Below are 21,984 nucleotides of genomic sequence, written 5' to 3' on the forward strand. Positions count from 1 at the left end.
ACCATCCTTTTGTCAAGCAAGGACGGCAAAAACCACAATAAAAGAAGTTTTGAAGAGACTAAAATGTTTGTGAAAATCCCCTACCCTGATTGATCTGCACTAAAAACTAACCATATCATACTACCAAGAACTTGATATTCCTCTATCTCTAGTTGTGTTGAGATTTTTTTTAAGCTTTGGTTGGATATTTTCCAGAGTGCACACTCATTCAAAATGAGCATCATCACATTTTCCCCAACTGCTGCTTACTATTTTGGCTTATAGCATCATGTGTTCCAGTCTGACACATTCAGAGGGAAGTAGTCATCGCTGGCAGACACTATAGCAAATGTTATTTCAACCCGAACAAATCTTTAAGTAGACGGGGACTTTGAAGCAATTTTTCTGTGTGATTCCTACAATTTTCCCCATACAATTTTTATACATTCTTATACAATGCAGCTCTATAATACAGTTGCATCAAGGAAGTAATATTTAACCCAGGACTGAGATGTTGTATACATCTTCTGCCTCCCAGGACTTCAAGTGCAGCAGCTGACAATCATGTTACTACATTCATGCAAACAGGCAGGGGTTGTATTTTTGGTGCTCTGAGCAAGTCATTGCTATTACAGTGCGCTTCCAACCTCTATGGAAAAGTTTACAAATTCTCTCAAGGAATATTTATGGTCCCGATAGGCAATTAGTTTGGGCAATGTAATATGAGGTCCCCAGGTCAACCTCATTCAGGCAACTCACAAAAGGAATCATCATCACGTCACCATCATTTATTAGTCACTTTTCTTTCATTTGCCTTCAGTTCAACTGAAGGTGGTGTGTACATCTATTCAAGGAGAAACAGGGAGTCTGTTCAACTTGGCATGCCTCCACGCCAAGACAAAAGTGTGGTGGGTCCTTATCTGAGACATGTTGTTTGCAGATGACACGGCCTTGATAGGGCACTCCAAGGAAGCTCTACAGAGTCTCATATACCATTTTGCCCAAGATTGCATGATGTTCAGCCTTACCATCAGCCTGATGAAGAGCAACATCCTGTGTCAGGACACTGCCAGCATTTCATGCCTCTGCATTGGTGACTACACACTTGAGGTGATAGACAATTTTGTCTATCTGGGCTCCACCATAACCAGCAACCTCTCCATCGACACTGAACTGGACAAGTGTATTGGCAAGACAGCTACAACAATTGCTCGCTTCTCTAAAAGGGTGTGGGATAATATGATGCTGATGACCAATACCAAAATGAAGGTCTACCAGGCTTGTGTGTTGAGCACGCTGCTTTATGGTAATGAGACATGGGCAACTTGCACCCACCAGGACTGATGCCTTCTGCATCATTGTGTCAGGAAGAATTTGGGCATCATGAGGCAGGACAGAGTCTCAAACAAAGATGTGCTCTCCCAAGCCCACATTCCTGGCATGTTTGCACTCCTGTCTCAGTGACATCTACACTGGCATGGTCATGTCCAAAGAATGGAAGATAGCAGGATCCCCAAGAACATACTTCAGGCACCAGGCCCACTGGCAGACCAACTCTGAGTTACAAAGATGTCTTCAAATGTGACATGAAGGCTGGCAACATTAACCCCCCTATATGGGAATATCTTGCAGACAACCACAGCGCCTAGAGACAGTCAGGTCATGTATCCACAGCTGTGACCAGAGGAGTAATGATTGCTGGGAGGAGTTCAGAAAGAAGAAATGCCATGGTGCATCTGCAGATGCCTTCATCTGCCCCAGCTGCAACAAAACATGTATCTCCCGTATCAGTATCTACAGCCACAGCAGGCACCGTAACTCTCCAACAGTTTGACTTCACCTCCAAAGGCGCACTCTTCCATTATCTTCCAACAGAGACGGATGCCAACCAACCAATCAGATCTGGAAATGTACAGGGCCCCTTATTAGCAGTCCAGTGTTGTGCTTTTAACATTTACCAAATCAGGCTGCAACCCTTTACATACCAGGGAGCAATCCCCATGGAATTCAGTGCTGCTCACTTCTGAGTAATGTGCAATTATTGTGGCATGAATTCACACTAGCAGGGACCACTTCTCAGCCACTTAAATGCTTAAGTATGCATGAAACTGCAATGTTTCATTGCAGAGGAGGAAGACAGAGACTGCCACCAGGGCAGGTGGCAGTCAAACAACTTTTCTCCCAGCAGAGAACTGCAACAGCACGGACCTCTTCTGAAGCAAAGCAAGACATTTTTCAGTTTAGTTGGGTGCTAGATATTTGTAGAACACCAGTACTCAAGTGCCCACAATGTCTTTGCAGAGGAGGAGGATGCAGAAAATACCAGCACTTTGCCACATCTTTGTGACCTTTCACTGGCCACACCCCATGACTTCTTAGTAGCCCCATCAGAAATACACTTTCACAAGTATCTTAAGTTTTGTGTGAAAGGTAATCATTTCTTTCTTTGTGTGATGCTTTGAACTTCATGTTGAAAAAGATCGAGCCACGAGTGAGCCGCAAAGGAACGGCGAGGACAGTCTGGGGCAGCTCCCCAGCAACAACCCTGCTCCAGTGATGTTACACAACATGTATGTTGCCGCCTCAGCTGCATCAGAAGCTGAGGAAGAAGAAAGCAGCAACAAAACAGGAGAGCTGTGGAGAACTCCTGTGGCAATGAGTGTCCTTGGAAGATGTAACTGCAGGCAGGCAGGTGGACCAGTGCAGGGTGGGCTTTGCAAGCCTTCTGGCTCTTTCTGTTGCTGCCACCATTAGTTACTGTGGGAGTTTTAGGCAAACTATGGGGATGGGGTGGGTTGAAGGAGCTGTGAGGAGCTGGGGGTTGGGACAAGGTGAAAATGAGGGGAGTGGCAGGTAGGCGGGGTTAGTGAGCAGTGCAAGTAGGGGAGGCAGCGCCTAGTAAAATCAAAATCAAAAATAGTGTCACACTGAAGTTAACCCTTCTATTTATGCTTTTTTAAATATGCAGTGTAGTTTTACAATACCTGAGTGGATCGGTTGAAAGGCTGCTTCGTGTTTCCAAGGAAGTCCTGAGATAATTGCAAAAGAATAAAATTAAAAATATTAAACACAGATTTTGACAAGCGCACAAAGAAAGTCCCATACCAAAATAAGTTGTTTAACATTTAAAGGTTTTTTTTTAAGCTGCATATTAGAATACACTGAATAATGTGATATTAACTTGGATTTAAAGCCTGCCAATTAGCTTTGAAAAACAATTTTTTAGCTGAATGTCATATGCATAAAGGTTTTCACATGCCAAAGTAACGTTTTAGAGAACACAATTTTAGTGTAATTTGCTATAAGTATTTGAAACCTACAGTGTAAATATTAATTTTTATATCAGTCTCTAGTCTGCTACATCAGGTTACAAATGTTTAACTGTGTATGAATAGTCTACTGTCATATTTTTATAGAGTCTGCTTGAGAGATTAAGAAAGCTTCAATTTTTGTGCTGATGGTTTCAGTACAACTTCGAAACGGCTTTGGTTTACCTGTCATCCCCACTATTAAAAAAGAAGTGCTATTGCAGTAAAAAACCCACACAGCATATCAACCCAATAAAAACAACTGTAAACAAATTCAGAACACCAAAACCATGAATTAAAAATTACACAGCTAAAGACGTCTCAGAGTTGCCTCTCAGCATAACCTCCCTCACAGGACTGTTGTTAATCTTCAGTAATGTTTTATTCTGCATTGTTTTATTTGATGTTTTAATGTTTTGTAAACTGCTTTGAGATTTTTTTAAACAACAACAACAATGAGGGATCATATTTGTAGGTTGGGAAAAGTTCTTACAGAGATCTAAAATCAACTAGCCCGGAACCAGGAACCCCAGCTGCTATGTAGTAGAGTTTCCATGACTTAGAAAGAAATTGGACCAGACAGATCTGCATAACTGTCAAGCTTAGGTTCCCCGAAGTCTTTGGATTATGGAGAGATTTGACCAACACACATGCATGGAGGCATGTAATTGCAGTAGAGCCAGGGACCTTCTAAACATCATGCTCTCACTCGCCGTTGGAATTAAATTAAAACCCATTTGCTAGTAAATTTTAAAAAATAAACTCCTTTCATCCCCCCCCCCAAATGAGACCATAAACATCACATTTCAGTAGCTTTTTTCATAAGAAATGACCACTTCTAATTGAAATGCATATGTGCCTAGGATTCAGTATCAAATGACACCACTGCTAGCAGATGAGCTGGATGAGCTGGGTGGCTTCCTCAGGTGCCAAGCTGAGCTCATGGGAAGTTTTTATCTATGTGCAGTGAGCCAAGGTGGCAAAAGCAAGTATCTGCAACTTTTAAAAAGTATGCAAACACACCCTCCCACACCCACCCACCATTTTTTTGTGTCAGGTAAAAGTAAGTGGAACACAGCTTTACTTTGAGGCAACATTAGAGACCACTTAGCACTTCAAATACTATAAGGATTCTAAGCATTATATAAATGATAATAAAATAAAGCTATTAGCTGTAAGAGATCAGGCTGCATACTTTTTCAATTATAATGTTTTATTTTTTTTAAGATAAAAAGGATATTCTAAAACAATGTTTGTCAAAAGATAGGACAAGATACAAAACAAAACAAAATATTAAAAGATAAACCTGTGATGGTCCTGCTGTGTGGTATTGTGAACTTCTACTGCTCAGGATGGAGCTTTTCAGGCTTTGGTTTGTGCAAACTGTAGAACACTGGCTGAGAGGTCAAAGTTTCGAGCAATGACATTATCGAGGGATAGGGTAGGAAGTGATGTGAGCCTCTCTTATGCCATGACAGAACGTAAATACATTTTGATGAGCTTCAGTTTCAATCCACTTGCCACTGGCAACTGGAACTGGAGCTGTTAGGGAAATTTGTACTACTACCCATACTTTTTGCTACATCACATTTTAGTGTCATGGATTTACTGCAGGGCATCTTATGGTGAGCCATTTCCAGGAGGTAGAATGTGATGGAGCTGGCCCAACTCAAAGCAAAGATCTGCACCATCCATGTCAGAGTGGTTGTCATCAGTGAGAGCTCTGTGTAGAGTGTCTCTCTAAATCTCTTCTGGTAGCTTTTCAAGGTTGTACAAGAATCTGATTATATTCCTGTGAGATTGCTCTTTAGGTGAAGCTTAAGTGGTGCTAACAAGAGTGTAAAGTAACTCCCGTTTGAAGATTTCTTCTGGACTATTGCACTCCTCATTGTGATTCTGACTTTCATATTCAAACTGCCTCTTCTTGCGGTGCTTAAGTGGGGCTTTTGTGAGCTCTTTTGATGTGCTAACTGTTTCTGTGCAACCCCCCACTCCCCAGTTCTAGCCTGTAGGAACAGAAGGCCATACTATGCTATGACTGATATCTTGAAGCCCATTAGTAGGTCTGCTAGGCACTGTGCTTCAGGGCGAAGATTTGCATCTGCTTGAGGCAACTCTACTACTTCCATCAGAGCATCATATACTTCTTTTGTTTGATATACAGTATGTTTCCCACTGTCTATGAAACTTTCCCTGTGGTGAGGTTGGACATGTCGTCTTTTAGTATCTGTCACTATTGAGCAGACACAGAGAACAGCACAAAGGCGCACTGTAGAATGGCAAAAGGGGTAGATTCCTCCGCAGATGAGACTGCACCTGAAACTACCAGACTAAGAGAAATGACAGCTATAGGGTAAGAATGAAGCTAATTGGTTCAGTATTAAGTAGTCTTGCCTGGGCACCTGTTTCTGCCCTTTCACATTGGCACCATTATCAAAACCTTGTCCACAGCAGTCTTTAATGTTGATGTTGCTTTTTCATCAGTGTCTTCAGCAAGAGTTCCATAAATGAGGAAACGGTGAGTAAATTCCAGCTACAATTTCCAGACAAGATGCTACTGGAGAGTAATATTCTGTGTCACCACAAAAAAAAGGTGTAGGAGCCATGTGAGGCCATGCTTGAAGGGATCTTGGTTTGTTGGCAACCATCTGTCTCAGGAGACAATGGAGGAGTGCGCCTTTGTCAAACTGTTGGAGAGTTACAGCGCCTGCTGTGGCTATAGAAACCAATATGGGAGAGGCGTGTTTCATTGCAGCTGGAGAAGATGAAGGTGTCCGCTAGCGCTGCTGCAGATACACCATGCCATTTCTTCTCTCTGCACTCCTCCCAGCAATCATTCCTTCTCTGATCCCTGCTGACTGCCGATGACTATAGTGCCTGGAGACAGTCAGTCAGGTCATGTGTCCACAGCAGCGACCAGAGGAGGACTCTTTGCTTCCTGAGTAATGGAGAAGACCATCAGAAGACCACCAGCAGAAGTCCTTTGGACAGAGCCCCAGTAAACTCTGTCAGAAGAGTGTTTGAATTAGGAGGTCGTACTCAGGAGAAGTACAACCCTATTCCCTTAACCCCATATAAGAAAAAAAGGAAGCACATCTGTCATTGTGCTGGTTTCCACCTCAAGGAGGAGCTGCAGGTGAGAATTTGTAGTCAGTGCACGCAGTAATTTTCACAGCGTTGTACACACATCCATGGGTCCTCATAGGTGGGCAGCAGCAGGGCCCACAGCATCACATCTGAACCAGGCCCCATAAACCCTCTGGGTGGCCCTGTTGTGTTGAAGTCACTCCTTGCCCAAGGTGCTGTATATTTGTCCTAGAGCCAGGCCTGACTGCCCGCTTTATGACTAAACTGCTCAGAGAGTCCACTGGTAGACAGCATAGAAATGTAACAAATAATTAAATTGAGCCCAGAAGATTTCACAGACCACCTTAACCTGTGGCACCTTTGGCCTTACCTCTCCATTTCTCCAATTACCCTATGGGATAAAAACGTTATAAGAAATAGTATGATTCAAACGAGTTTATAGGCAAGGAAAATGACAAGAGATTAAGAACCAGATGAAATCTGCCCTCCTCTGGTTCCATGCAAAGGAAAACATCAAAGGCCCTTTGAAGTGGCTGTTCAGCATGGCCTCTGATGGTGCCTTTGAGGACTGACATCCTGATGCGGGTGCTGATGTTTTGCTTTATCTGGTCTAGCATGCCACACACAGCATGTTGCTTCCCCAGATGGAAACAGTAAAGATATTTGTCTGCAGTGGTTGGGGGAAAAGATGTCCACTGCAGTAGTAAAATGGTATCCAAGGCAAGAAATGAAAGATGAACATAGGGCTCTTCGCTTGGAATCACTGGCAGTTAAAATATGAGCTCCCTCCAGGCATCTTATAATAGCCTTCAAGATTTGAAAGAGGTCATACTGCTATGTGCAAATGTAATTTTTACTAGGAGAAAATTGAATATCTATTTAATGTGGCTCTTTCCTGAGAAAGAAATCAGGATTCATTTTCCATTGCTAATACAAGACACAGAAAGACATTGTGTAGAAAACCTGTATTACACAGTTGCTATTCCTGGCATATCAGAGACACCAGAAATAGCTACAGAGATTACCGACTTGAGTTTGGAACTTATTCTTGACCTAGACAGACTGTCTGCAAAAATTAAAAGCAAAAATAATGCTTTCATAATCTGCCTGCATGTGCAACCCTTACTAGCATAAGTAGTCTCAATTCTGTAAATTGCTCCATGTGCAATAATCCCCATGGAGTTCAAAAGATGCTCTGTATAGAGAGAAAGGCCACAGACAGGAGCACAATGTGAATTAATTGATTATATCAAAGATGGGTGTTAACTGGGATCACTGGGATTTTCACACACATGGGGAAATTGTCCCTTTCATCTTTAATATATATATACATACTTACTATGAAGAATAATGGTTGTATAGAATCAGGAAACACACACAATTCTTTTAAGAGCATTTCATTAAATACAAGGCTCTCCAGGAGAAAAGGCATAAAGAAATACAAGAGAAAAAATTGCTCACAGGGAAAGCCTTGATATTTTATTTCTCAGCTCTTTTCAAACGGCTGGTAGAATTAGGAAACCAATTTACCTTTGCTGCTGAAATGCTGCGGGCTTACTCTATTTGAATGGGAAATCTAGGACTCAGAGTACACTGCTAAAAATAATATTATGTTGGTCTTTTAAAATTTTAATAAAACATGTGCTAAAGAACCTTTTTCCAAAATAAAAAATTAAAGAGACGAAAAACCGTTAGTCTGTTTCTTTCTCTAAGGTAAAAACAGATTCACACTTTAGATGATAAACATTCATATTGAAAGTCTTTCACAATTTATTGCAACTGATTCTGTGCAACAGGGACTGTGTTTCATTGGATTTTTAGAAACATGTTTGAAATTCTGAAACAGGGTGGCTCATACTTTGCAAAGTTATTTAGTTGACAGCTGAAAATAGAATCAACCGAGCAACGGGTCATAAATGAAATTGTGAGTGCCTTCTTTTGTGGCCTTCTTTTTTAATACAATCATAACCCAAAGGTAAAGCCATTTCCGGACCTGGCCCAGGAGGTGGGGTTGCAGGCTTCATGCCCACCCCACGTGAGCGGGGGCTGGTTTCAGCCCCCGCGAGAGCAGGGGAATCCCAGCCGCGTTGTCCACCCAGCCAGCATCAATGATAGCTGCCACTTCATTAGTCAGTACCTGCATCCCACACAAGGGAATTTTAATTTATGGTGCCATCTAACTATTTTTTCATTTTATCTTTTTTTTTTTTTTAAAGGGGGTAAACCAGTAATTAAAGCACCTACAATGTAGTACAGTAAGACAATCTTACTCGGCTATGAGTGATTGCCAAAGAAGAAGAATAGTAATCAGGAAGTTAGGGGCACAGGAAGTTGCCTTATTCCAAGTCAGAGCATTCGTTCAGTATTATTTACTCTGACTGGCAGTGGCTTTCCAAGGTTTCAGACATGGATCTCTTCCAGCCCTTCCTGAGATGCCAGGTATTGAACCTGGCACCCTGTCAGGCATGGAGAGTCTTCCCCTCCCTTCAGTAACTTCACAGACAAGAATTAACGAGTTTATATTTTATATTCCTTTTTATTCAGACATCTGGTTACAAGCAAAAATCCACATCTCTCCAAAAGGAGAGCAATTGGCTACTCTAAATCCTCCCCCTTCCATCCCTAGCAACATCCTGGGCACCAACAGGAAATTCTTCCTCTCTGCATTCTTTGTTCTCTAATACGGACAGACCTCCTAGTTCTTGGAGAGGGAGGCTCCCCTACACTCTCTAATGATGTCTCTGATGGCTGTTCCCTCCCTTCTGTCTCTCTTCCCATTATCTTGTAACTGGGCAACTCCTGTCGAAACTGCTCAGTGTCTGTCTCTCCCTCTGCTCCTGAAACTGCTGGAAATGGGGGAGTGAGGAGCTGATCTGCCTGAGAATGCATCCCCCAATCCTCTGATTCAGACCATACCCTGACACACCTTCTGTATACAAAGCAGATTTTCTACCACTGAGCTATGGTCCGCCCAGCTTTCTAATTCATGCACAATGCAGCAATGTGTCTGTTGTTTAGGAAGCAATCACAGGGACAGTAAGCTTCTAAAAAAAGACACAGTGGCCTTATACAGGAAAGTCATGTGTTCCACTGCATTTTAAATGAAAAACTGTTGACAGTAACCAACCCCCCCCCAAACAACACAGGAAAAAACTTGTAAGTGGGTTAGCAATGGTGTCATATAGATTCCATGTAAAAAGTGAAAATAAAGGAAAGCAATTCTATACTAAAAGAGCAATTCTAACCGTTGATCTGTCATGCTGGTGAGGGTTCTGAGGAGGCAGAGGGATGAGGCTCCACCAGCAAGCAGCATCCCAATGCACCTGCCCAATGATGGCAGATGCCACTGCTACCAGTACTCCTGCCATCAGTAGTCAGTACAAACTTCCAAAATTGGGCATTTCAGGAACAAGTTGGAGCCATCCCAGGATCAGCTGGATCCTGAATCAGCCCAACTGCTGTCATGTGATGTCTTCACCCCCACCCTCTGTGGGGCTGTGGGTGTGGTGGTCAACACATATCTGGATCAAGTACCTACCAGTGCTTGGCCAAAGCTTTGAACTGTGCTCTAGATGCCTACTGCGAAGACAATTCCCGCTCCAATTTATAAACAGTATCAAAAGATATTGGACACATATATTGACACATAATTTTGAAGTAACTGTACTGATCAGTTTCCCCCCGATCTATAAATTCACTTATAAAACTGTATATATCTTCTAGATAGGACACAATTTCAACACATCCTGTAATTCGCAGCATGTATAATTTTTAAAAAGTGTTGCTTTGCTCCCTGTTCCCTTTGTTTGCTATCAGCCCAGTCCAGAAGAAGGGAATAGTGATGAATTTTAAGGAGGCTTCTCTCTATATGTCTTCTTGCATCTCTTTGTTAATGTGACAATTCTCAAGGGTGAACTTAATTTACTTGTAATTCAGTTTCGTTTAATATAGCCTTCACATTAAAGTGTCAGCCGATATGTGAATATGGCTGTGTCTTGACTTCAACATAATATTTTTTTAAAAAAACTGTCTTAAGAATATTGTTACTAGAACATTTAAGCATCCTCTCAGCCTCTTCGTGGAGTGACAATTTGTTGTACAAAATGAAGATATGCTAAAGAGACACTAAGCCGCACTGATTAGCTGATCGCCTCTGTAGAACCTTGATTGTGCTGAGTGACACTAAGCATTTTTGTGACCTCGAGGGAATTAGAGTACAGGTACAAAACAGCTTGTGTACAAATGCATTAAAAATAGCACATGTTATTTCCAAAACCAGAGGAGAAAACTAGGTGTTCTAAATAATTACACCCCTGTAGGAAAATGATGATACAGTGGTGCCTCGCAAGATGAAAAGAATCCGTTCCGCGATTCTCTTCATCTAGCGGTTTTTTCGTCTTGCGAAGCAAGCCCATTGACGGCTTAGCGGATTAGCGCTATTAGCGGCTTTTGGGGCTTATCGGATCAGCTGATAACCGGCTTGGCGGCTTAGAAAAAGGGGGGGGAAACCCCGCAGGAACTCGCAAGACATTTTCGTCTTGCGAAGCAAGCCCATAGGGAAATTCGTTTTGCGAAGCGCCTCCAAAACGGAAAACCCGGGTTTTCCGTCTTGCGAGGCGTTCGTCTTGCGGGGCACCACTGTGCTCGTCTTCACTTGCCTTCCCTATGGGCACAGGTTAATTCTAGGTTTTAGGATTATTATTTTTCTAGGAATGGACTAGCTTTAGGATGTCTGCTAGGGCCATACCCCAAATATGAAAATATAAAGGAAAAACATAGCCCAGTCCCAAGTTAAGGACAATTATTTGTCCTGTGAATTGATGACACAAGCAGCAGCTAGAACTAGAAGCAAAGGTACCTTCACAGTTCATGACTCAAGTCGTAATTCTATGCACAATTTCTTGGAAGGAAGAAACATTTATTTAACCAAGCCCTTACTCCATGGATAAGCATGGGTATATTCCATTTCACCTTTATAATACCCTATGAAGTTTATTTTCTTCTTATTATTTTATTGCTTTTAAAGGTGAAAACCTTCTCAAGATGTTTTACAAAATAAAAACATACACCACGAAACAGTAAAATATTAACTAAAGCAGTATCATTAAAATATTCCAAATCAAAATAAATTATTAGTAAGATATATGCAATATACAATATAAAACCAGCATCAGTTAAAGCAGACTGGGAGAGTTTAGGTGAACTGCGTGCAACTCACTTCTTGGCTGAATGGGAATTTCAGTTTTCCTTGTCCAAATTTCAACATTCTACTCAGTAATCACAGGAATTCTCACTGAATCCTGTGGTGTTTATTTCTGAGTAAGCATGCATATAACTGAGCTACAAATCTCAAACACATCTAAGGACAGGCCATTTGAAACTTGCCATTGATGTTACACACACACACGCGCACACACAACTAGAATGTTCAGCCTGTGCCTTGTGCATATGGTAGTTATAGCATTTTCCAGCTGCTCATCTACTCCCTGAGAAATGCCTAGAAAAATATGTGAAAACTGTTTGTCTCAAATATATCTGTCTCTTCATGTCTGCTGTTTTCCGGCTCTCATTTTCTTTATTTCAAGCGGAAGCATTGGGGGGGGGGGAATGGATATAAACATAGCTAAGCACAAACATGTCAGATGGCTTGACTCTTGCATGCCCATACAAATTAAGCATTCTGCCACACCCATCATCCCATATTGCCCAAACTTTTGAATGGGTTGCCCAATCATTTAACTATTTTGGGAGCCAACTGTAGGTACAAGGATGCAGGTATATAGTATCATTACCACCCCATCACACTCTGCTTCACTGCTGTATTTCATAATGTGCCCTCTGATGATCAAAGCTATACCCCAGGAATTTTAGCTATTTCAAGTAGATCCACTTGCAATTGTTCATTCATTCCAGTAACAGAAGCCAATGAATAAAGCAGACTTGTAAAGCTTCAGCATCCTCCTCTTCACCTATCCCTATCACACTTCCAGCTAATTTTTCGGCTTTATGGCAGCTTTATAATATTGGGATAAACAAAACCCACTCAAAGAATGGACTTTCATCTTTTGGAGCCTTCTAGAACTGTGTTTCATCATCCATGATTTAAGTGTTCTGGATAATTGAAATAATCTTGTTCAGTAACTCATAGGGCTACCTTTCAACATTTTAGGGAATTATTACACCAAGGTCCGATTTATAAGTCACATTCTTCAGTTACTGCATCCTTTGTGTTATATTTTGGCATGAACCACCATGAACTTGTAATGCTTGAATGTTGTGTGCACAAAATGACAACTTGTTTTAGGCAGATATTAGCAGAAATGTATATAAAACCATAGTTGTACACTTTAGGGGTTATACCAGATCTAATAATGTAAAATATGTGTAATAATATCCTCCCCAAAGACACAAAGTTTGATTCTGTAACAAATAATACTGACTGCTGCTTTATCAAAGCTCTAGCAAAAAACACCTCCTTGAAATGCTAGATTGAAGAAGCTTATGAAACATGAACACGTTAATTTTTTGTGTGTGGCTACAACAGACTAAAAAAGGATTACAATTTTGCTAAAAGCATTAACAAGGAAGATTAACTAACTACAAAATCATTCAACTTTTGAATTGTTGCCAGAAAAAGCAAACACATAGTACCATTATATTGCCCTGTTAAACAAAGGTTTAAAAATAGTTATAAAGCTAGCAAACCACATGCTAAGCTTAGAATGGAAATAAAGGCAAAATGTACCACATTGGTCAGTATCTTTCCCTCTGTGAAGAAAACTATACAGTAAGCACTACCTAGTGAAGAGAAATTGCCTTTTATTTTAAAGCAAACAATAATTGAGAATGATTATATACATGGCACCTGAGATTTTCACAGCCATCCAGCTGATTTGATTGCCCAACTCCATTACATAGGAAGTTGGCAGGGGGCGGGGGGAGACTGCTTAATCAGTTCTGAAATTAAATAAGTCTGATTGTAGTTCTGTTCGTCCTGAAATTATAAGGATTCTATATTACAGTTCAGATACAGAATGGGTTTGGTATATTCCATATTTTTTAAAAAAAAAACAAACAAAAAAAAAAACAAAAAAAAAACCGCTTGCACTTAAAGAGCAAGAAAAAGAACATGAGTAGCAGGACATGAAGCTGTCCAACAGAGAGGGTCAAAGGCTCCCTGCAGTTGACAATCTATAGGTTTTGGAACACATTCACAATGGGGAATCTTTTCTCCTCTTATTCCTATTTCAAACAGGGGGAAATGGGACAAAGATAATTATATTTAAGTAGTGAAATTGGTTGGAAAGGCTCTTATCTTCAAACACAAGAAATGCAGCCAAAAAGGCCCAGACAGTGTTTGATTCAGGCTTTCTCTGTGAAGCCTTTAAATTCTTGATATGTGAAAGTGAAGCGCCATAATAATAATAATAATAATAATAATAATAATAATGAAGAAGCAGGTGATAGAGGTGGAAAGAGCTCAGCTGGCAAGTAGAAAGTAGCTTTTTTCCAGCTGTAGTTACCACATCAGTGCCCACCTTCTGCCTTTCAATAAGGCACCCTAAATTGTCTGGAAGTAAATGGCTTAAATAACCACATTTTTTAATTATTTTAACAAAGTGGCTTGCTTACACAGAATATTTGCATCATGGAATTCTTTAAGTCACCACCACCACACACCCCAGTTCTACACCAAAATCAGGGGAACAATTTTGTACAATTGTACAATTAATTGGAACAAAGACCATACCCCAGTAATAAGATCATTAAGTTTGCAGATGATACAACGATGGTTGGTTTAATCAAGGCTGGAGAGGGGGAGGTGGCCTATAGGAAGGAAGTTGAGCAGTTGGGGGAGTGGTGCAGGAAAAACAACTTAATCCTTAACTTAAAGAAAACAAAAGAGATTACTGTGGACTTTAGGAAATGTAAATTGAATATTCAGCCACTTATTATTGAGGGGAAGTGTGTGGAACAGGTCTTGGTGTTTCGATTTCTGGGAATGGAGTTAAGAGATGACCTAACCTGGGGAGAAAACAGCAAAGACCTGATGAAGAGAGCACAGCAGAGGGTATATTTTCTGAGAATCCTCCGGAAAAACAATCTCTCAAAGGACCTGTTGATGACATTTTACCATTGTACTGTTGAGAGTGTATTAACTTATGGTCTCTGTGTGTGCTTTGGGAGCTGCATGGTCAGGGACAAAACAATGCTGTCCAGGGTTGTAAAGACTGCGGAGAGAATAACTGGGTGCACTCTTCCTACCTTCGATCAAATCTATGTTTCCAGGTGCCATAAGAAAGCTGCAGAGATAGCGCAGGATAGTGTGCACCCCGGAAATGATCTCTTTCAGCTTCTACCTTCTGGAAGAAGGTAAGGTAAAGGTAAAGGGACCCCTGACCATTAGGTTCAGTCACGGACGAATCTGGGGTTGCGGCACTCATCTTGCTTTATTGGCTGAGGGAGCCGACGTACAGCTTCTGGGTCATGTGGTCAGCATGACTAAGCCGCTTCTGGCGAACCAGAGCAGCGCATGGAAACACCATTCACCTTCCCACCGGAGCGGTACCTATTTATCTACTTGCACTTTGACGTGCTTTCGAACTGCTAGGTTGGCAGGAGCAGGGACTAAGCAACAGGAGCTCACTCCGTCACAGGGATTTGAACCGCCAACCTTCTGATCAGCAAGTCCTAGGCTCTGTGGTTTAACCCACAGCGCCACCCGTGTCCATCTAGAAGAAGGTACAGGGTTATAAAGATGCAGTGTAAGGAGTTTCTATGGGAGTATATTGTATTTAAAAATGGGGTTTAAGTTTTTAACTTAAGAGTTTTTAGGGGGCTAACCAGATTGGGATAGCTGGGATAGCAGGCTTATTGGTTTTTGAATGTATTATGTAGATTTTTTCAATTTCTTTGTTCTGTATGGGACAATGACAATAAAGATTATTGTATCGTATCATATCTTTTCAAAAGTAATGAAAGGTGGAATTGGAGCAAATGACCAGCTTTCCATGAAAGAGATTGAATGCCTGTGCGGATTTTGGGCACGCTTACATGGAGCATTTGCAAAGGCTCAAGCCCCTCCAGATGCCTCCTCCTCTCGGTCCTCAAGGAGGAAGTAGGAGGATGTGACAGTGTTGACGGCCTTAGAGCATGGGTAGGCAAACTAAGGCCTGGGGGCCGGATCTGGCCCAATCACCTTCTCAATCCAGCCCGCGGACAGTCCGGGAATCAGCGTGTTTTTAAATGAGTAGGGTGTGTCCTTTTATTTAAAATGCATCTCTGGGTTATTTGTAGGGCATAGGAATTCGTACTTTTTTCTTTTCAAAACATAGTCCGGACCCCCACAAGGTCTGAGGGACAGTACTGACCTCTGTCTGAGGGACAATTGCTGACCCCTGCCTTAGAGCTTACTTTTCTGCTGTGGACTTCACTGGGGCTATGTTTTCCACTTTTACTAGCTGGAAAGTAATGCTGGTTCTGTTTTCACAGCCATGGCTTGCTTGTGCGGTGACTTGGAACATCCCTAGTGCCTGCACTTCCTATTTTACTCACTTTCTTCAAATATTTTTAATAATGCACATTATATACACCAGTTTTGCTTTGTTTTTGCTGGAATACATGATGCCTGCAGGCATTATGAACTCACAGTTCCTAACAAGGAGGATGAAGAGCTAAAACTGTTCACCAATATGTCCTCTTTCTACTGGAGATATTGTTTCTTTGCACCAGCACACACACACACACACACACACACACACACACACACACACACACACAGTCAACTGATCTAGTCTACTGGTTTTTACTTTATAAAATGGTCAAACCTAATTTTTGATATTCTGTAGCCCCGAGACAATTTTGTTTGTGTTTGAATAAGGTGAGAGGATTGGGTGGTGGTGGAAGGGGAAGAAAAAGTAGCAGAGTAGCAATCTTGTCAAATTCATGGACAGCTGGCATTGATAGGACTCGGCTGACAGCTCACTGATTAACTAAGAACAAAGAAGATTAAAATTGCTTTAATCAGACTCTTCATGCCTAGCTACCAAAAAACTTGTCGGAAACATCTGCCACATTTAGGAAAAGTCCTCAGCAACTGTGTTACCCATGCTCACAAAATCAAAAGTACATGACACCTTATTATGAACACAGAATGCAAAGTTCATGTACCACCAGAATGGAACGATACAAAATTGCTTTACTTAATATAAAACAAGGAGCTATTACAAGAAATCTGTTGTTATGGAAGGTCATTTGCTATATCTGATCAAGGTTATGGTTTGTTTCAGGCACAAAATGATGTATTTGCTTTCCAGTTTGTATCTAGGCATCCACAACTGGGTTGTCACCTGGCGCAAAGTGCGTGCCCTTGCAGCGTCCAATCAATTTAACTTGTATTATAAAAAAAATGAGGGAGAAGGAAGATGGAGAGGGGGAGATACTCACAGGAAGACAGACAAATATGACAAAAAACATGTTTAGTTATGTTGCAGGCTGAGGCTAAAGTTGGAACCCAGTTCTGAAAACGATGAAAGATCATTCTAGTTGCCATTTCTGACAGGATATTGTAAGAAAGTACTTGAGAAATCATTATGGATGGATATTAGCTAGTAGGTTAGTAGGTAAAGAACCCCTGGACAGTTAAGTTCAGTCGAAATCAACTATGAGATGTTGCGCTCATGTCCGCTTTCAGGCTGAGGGAGCTGGTGTTCATCTGCAGACAGCTTTTCCGGGTCATGTGGTCAGCATGACTAAACCACTTCTGGCACACGGAGCACTGTAACACGTGCCCAGAGAGCATGGAAATGCTGTTTACCATCCTGCCACAGCGATACCCATTTATCCAATTGTGCTGGTATGAATTTCAACTACTAGGTTGCCACAGTAGGTTAGTACAGAGGAGACACAGGTTCAAATCTCTACTCTGCCACAAAGCTCACTGAGTAATCTTAGTACGGTCACAACTGCTTTGAGAATAAAATGAGGAAGGGAAATTAGACCTATGTGCCACACCCTGAGCTCTTTGAATGAAGAGTGAAAGTAAAAAAATGGAATAAGCAATAAAATGAAACATTAAGAACAAGTTCTAAATGCAAAAAAAGAAAAACCAGGTCCTAAGCACTGGACAAAAGAGAAAAGCAACAAATTCCTATTCAGAAAAGTCAGGAATTAAATCAGCAGATGGAACTGAAAATGTGTCAGGAATAAAGAAGCAGGTAAGGTGAAACTATTTTTTTTCCCTTGGATCCTAAGCACCCCTTCCATCAGTGGAAAGACGCCTTCCATTTTCAGGACTTCTGATCTAGTTGAGATTTCCACCAGTGAAAGGAGGCAGGCAGTTTGTATTGATTTCCTCTCCCCTTTGCAAAGGATCCCCCAAAACAACCAGTTTTCAGGGGAGCACATAGGTCCACTTACATAAGTGAAGTTTTGCAATACAGTGGTACCTCGGGTTACAGACGGTTCAGGTTACAGACGCTTCAGGTTAAAGACTCTGCTAACCCAGAACTAGTACCTCGGGTTAAGAACTTTGCTTCAGGATAAGAACAGAAATTGTGCGGTGGCGGCTCAGTGGCAGCAGGAGGCCCCATTAGCTAAAGTGGTACCTCAGGTTAAGAACAGTTTCAGGTTAAGAACAGACCTCCAGAATGAATTAAGTTCTTAACCCGAGGTACCACTGTATAAGTGGAAGGATAAAATGTTCTGTGAACTATTGAGGAAGCATTAGCAGGACTAAAACGTATCAGGAGTTACTTTACAGTATGAGAAACAGGGTGAATAAGGCGAATAGTTGAGTTGCTCATAAAAACGTTTTGAGACTAGCTTGCTCAAAGCCTTGCACAGAGGTTTGTGTGAAGGGAATAAATTATAGATTCATTTAAGTAGCAAAGTGTTATATAAGTGGTCTTTGTCATCTTGGGAAATGGAAATAACCATTGTGAATGTGTGTTTATCCTGCCACTCAGAACAGGAACGGGAGAAAATGTTGCATATGGCTTCATGTTCTTCAATCTAGCACAGAAGTGTGATTTTCAGACAAAAACTTAAAATGATGAACTAAGCATGAAAATTGGCAAGAACAACCTATTTGCATTTTTGTCTCCAACTTTCATTAACCCTAATGGAAGCAGTCCTTAAAGCCAACTAGAAACTATGATTACCTATATCTCTGATTTTATATGGACACACTTTCAGTTTACTTTTAACATCTCTTCAGTGATTGACATATTTACCAAGGTGCAATTTTTTTTTCAGAGATACTAGTTTTTTCTCAAATTGTGCAAAAACAAAAACCAAACCACCACACTCCAAAAACCCAAAACACCCTCAAGTGACATATATAATATAATTGAAATAATCAGTGAAGAGGCTATATTTAGCTAACAGAGAAAGAGGAGGGTTTAGTGTGCCCAGTTCTGCCACACTGGGCGCTGAGTCTAGGTGGTGTTGCAGCTATGACATAGTGAACTGAGCAGAATGGAAGGCAAGAGGTGGAGGAGCACTAAATTTTGGCCTTGCACAGGGTGCTGCTGAAATCTGAAAGACCAAAGTCCGCCTGACAGAGAAACTGCTTTCTCCACTAATGTCTCCACCAAATCTGAACGTAGCTGTTGTGTCCCTGAATCCGGTGCCCTACTGATTTGTCAATACTGTCTGCTGCAAAGTACCTCACAAAAAAATGTGTTGCTGTTTTCTTAACTAGTGAATAAATTCTACTGTATTATGCAGGAAATTAAAGGCCAGGATTCAAAGAGCCATTTCAGTATACCCAAGGGCTTATGCATACCCAGAAGCATTTCTGAATGCTTTTCTTTGAACAGCAGCTGCTGTGACCCACATTTTATATTACGATGTGCTTTTGAAATTCTTCTGTTTCAAAAGCACACTGCCACATAGCATGAGAATGGCCCGCTGTCACCAAAAATCACAAAAACAACCTGTAGTACCTTCATTCTGCAGGGACACAGAACTGTCCCTTTGTGTATGGGTTGTGTATGGGTTTCTGTTTTTGTTTAATCCAAGCCTATCTAATAAATTAAAAAACAAACCCAAAACTCTTACACAGGCTTAATTTATTTAACCTTGTCTAAAAATAGGAAATGAATTTAGCTCAAGATTTGTGGTACAGGCATGAGAAGGAATAGCAAATGTGGTGCCTTCAGATGTTCCAGACTGCAACTCCCATGATCTCTGACCACTGACCATTCTGGCTAATGGGAGATGTAATCCTAAATACATGGAGAGCCCCACATGGGCTATCACTGCTCTAATGACTCAACAAACATTTTTACTGGGTCAAAATTATTTCCCCATAGTTTCTCATACCTGTGTTGCTTACGTATAAAGTCTGGTATTATGACCTCACAGTAGCTTCTGTAAATTTAAAGTGTGCATAATCTCTGCCTGTTTGCAGATACAGCAGTGACCCAACATATGAAAGTCTGCCATTCCTTAAATTTTCCATTCATACCTCCAGGTTAAGTTTTGGTGTAAGATCAACAATGACAATGAAAACAGTGAACATATCTAAAACAGGTCTGTAATTTTCATAAATTGTAACAGATGACGAAGCATTCACTAGACTAGAGGAACTGTCATGGCTCTGAAGAAAAAAATTATATTCTATTCTAACTATATTCAGTGTTACTGGGACTATTTTTTTAAAAAGAGAACAGAGCAATAACAGTTAAGACTAATGGTAGCTATCTTCTTCTTTTTGCATTTTAGAGACTTGCAAACACACAACAGAAATTACAATCGCAACCAGAAATGCTGAACCACTCTGTGGATGTTTTGGAACTCGCAGCATCAGAGCTCCCTCTAGCTTCTATATGCAGGTATCCTTGTGGAATGCAAGTTGCATTATTTTTTAGAATGTAAGTTGTTCTTGATTAGCCTATTTATAGCTGTTTCAAATCCGATTGCAGAAAGAGGCACATTCTGAATTACCATGACTCACATACTGTTGCATTTTTATAGTTTTGACAAGGCTGACAAGATTGAATGCTAAATGCTAAACACTGCTGTTTGTTAAAAGCAAGAATGTATTATGACTCACCATGCATTAATCATAAGTTTGGTGTGTAGGCAGCACTATCTTTTTAATTAAAAAACAACAACAGTGAATGAAACAAAATGCACAACAGCCTACATTCTGGAAATGCATAAGGCACATTATGAACCACTGACTCCAGCTGCAGCTTTTGTGGAATCAAAGCTAAAACAAGTGGCAAACTCTCTTGTGCAGCAGACAGTCCCAAGCCTACAGCAAGTCCTGAGGTTGTCAGGCAAGGACTGAGCCTGTGTACCGTGCAGGCTAAAGGATAAAGGGGGGAACAGAAGAGTAGCCAGCCAGATTAGCAAATCTTAACACCAATCAGCCAGAACAAGCCCAAGGGATCTTCCTTGACTTCTGTAACATGCGCCTTCCAGGTGAACGTGCCTACAGATTTAAGAAACTCAGCTGTTTTACTTCTGCTACTAGTTACAGGCCTTTCATTAGTCTCTCGTGTCTCTTGTTTCCTTACCTCTCAACTGCTTCTTTCAAATACTGCCCTTTCTCCAGGTCCAGGAGACCTTAAGAGCAAACATTTCGCAGGGCTCTACAGATTAATGCCATCCAGCATCTGAGTTGCAGTCTTTTCACTGTAATCTTTCTGCCTATTTGAATAACAGATTCCCAATCAGGTTGCATGTTGAAGTCACTTTTGCATCCCTTAAAGATTCTGCAGCCTGTATATATATATATAATTATTAAATAGTGATTGCAGGAAGTGATGAGAAGGGTGTATGCCCACAAAGCATGGTAACGGAAGTAGGTCACTCCAGTGCAGACATCTCCCAGCTGAGCAAATGATAAGCCATGGTGCCCAAGTTCAGGGAATAAAAGAGCCAAGACTGGAATTAATGCCCTTGCCAGCACAGCACCTCACAATGTCAGGAAGGCGAAAGGGGAAAAAGACAGCTGTATACTCCAAGACCAAAATTAATCTACATTTACTTGAAACAAATATGTTTGTGCAATCCATTTCATGTTTTGTTACATTTCCTCAGCAAGGACTTAGAAAATAATGCAAAATAAATATACTCAATTTAAGACTACAGTAAAAACAACAACAACAACAACCACCAACCATCGTTACGTTGACATTTTCACTAGCATATGCTTATTTCATTTGAAAAACAGCTTTCATTATTTTGTCAAAAGTCCATCTGGGAACACGCACTTATTCTGATTATTATTATTATTATTATTATTATTATTATTATTACAATTTATGTAAAACTGTAGGTTTTGAACTGCTTTCTGTTCCATTGAATGGGAAGTAAAACATCCATTATTATAGGTCATGAAATTTTCAGCTATTGGTAAGTATCTCAAGGAAGTAAATGGTTAGAAAACATTTTGGCAAAAGCTAAAGTTCACATGTCCTGGGGCTGACCCACATTGCAGAGCTGTATCCCACTAGAAATATGTGGCCAGATTTCCAAGCTTTCCCAGTGATAAAGTGCCAAATTGAGTCTTTTTGTTCAAGCCATTCTCTCCAAGTTATTATAAACTTATTTTGCAGGAGCTACACATGATTGAGATTGGCAAAAGGAACATTAT

General features: G+C 40.9%; 1 protein-coding gene across 10 annotated transcripts in view; it reads right to left on the bottom strand.

Moving 5' to 3' along the window:
• The window catches only part of IQSEC1 (IQ motif and Sec7 domain ArfGEF 1), a 304,523-nt gene that overhangs the window by 159,762 nt on the left and 122,777 nt on the right, over positions 1-21,984 (bottom strand). For 7 of the 10 annotated variants that reach the window (XM_081848827.1, XM_081848826.1, XM_081848824.1 and 4 more), the window contains one exon: positions 2,964-3,008. The exons of the other annotated variants lie outside the window; for them this stretch is intronic. In XM_081848827.1, the coding sequence (XP_081704953.1) occupies positions 2,964-3,008 (45 nt within the window). The remainder of the gene's footprint in view (positions 1-2,963; positions 3,009-21,984) is intronic. 10 annotated transcript variants of the gene reach the window in all.

This window comes from Podarcis erhardii (genome assembly GCF_964252035.2).
Source record: "Podarcis erhardii genome assembly, chromosome: 2".
Classification (NCBI taxonomy): Eukaryota; Metazoa; Chordata; class Lepidosauria; order Squamata; family Lacertidae; genus Podarcis; species Podarcis erhardii.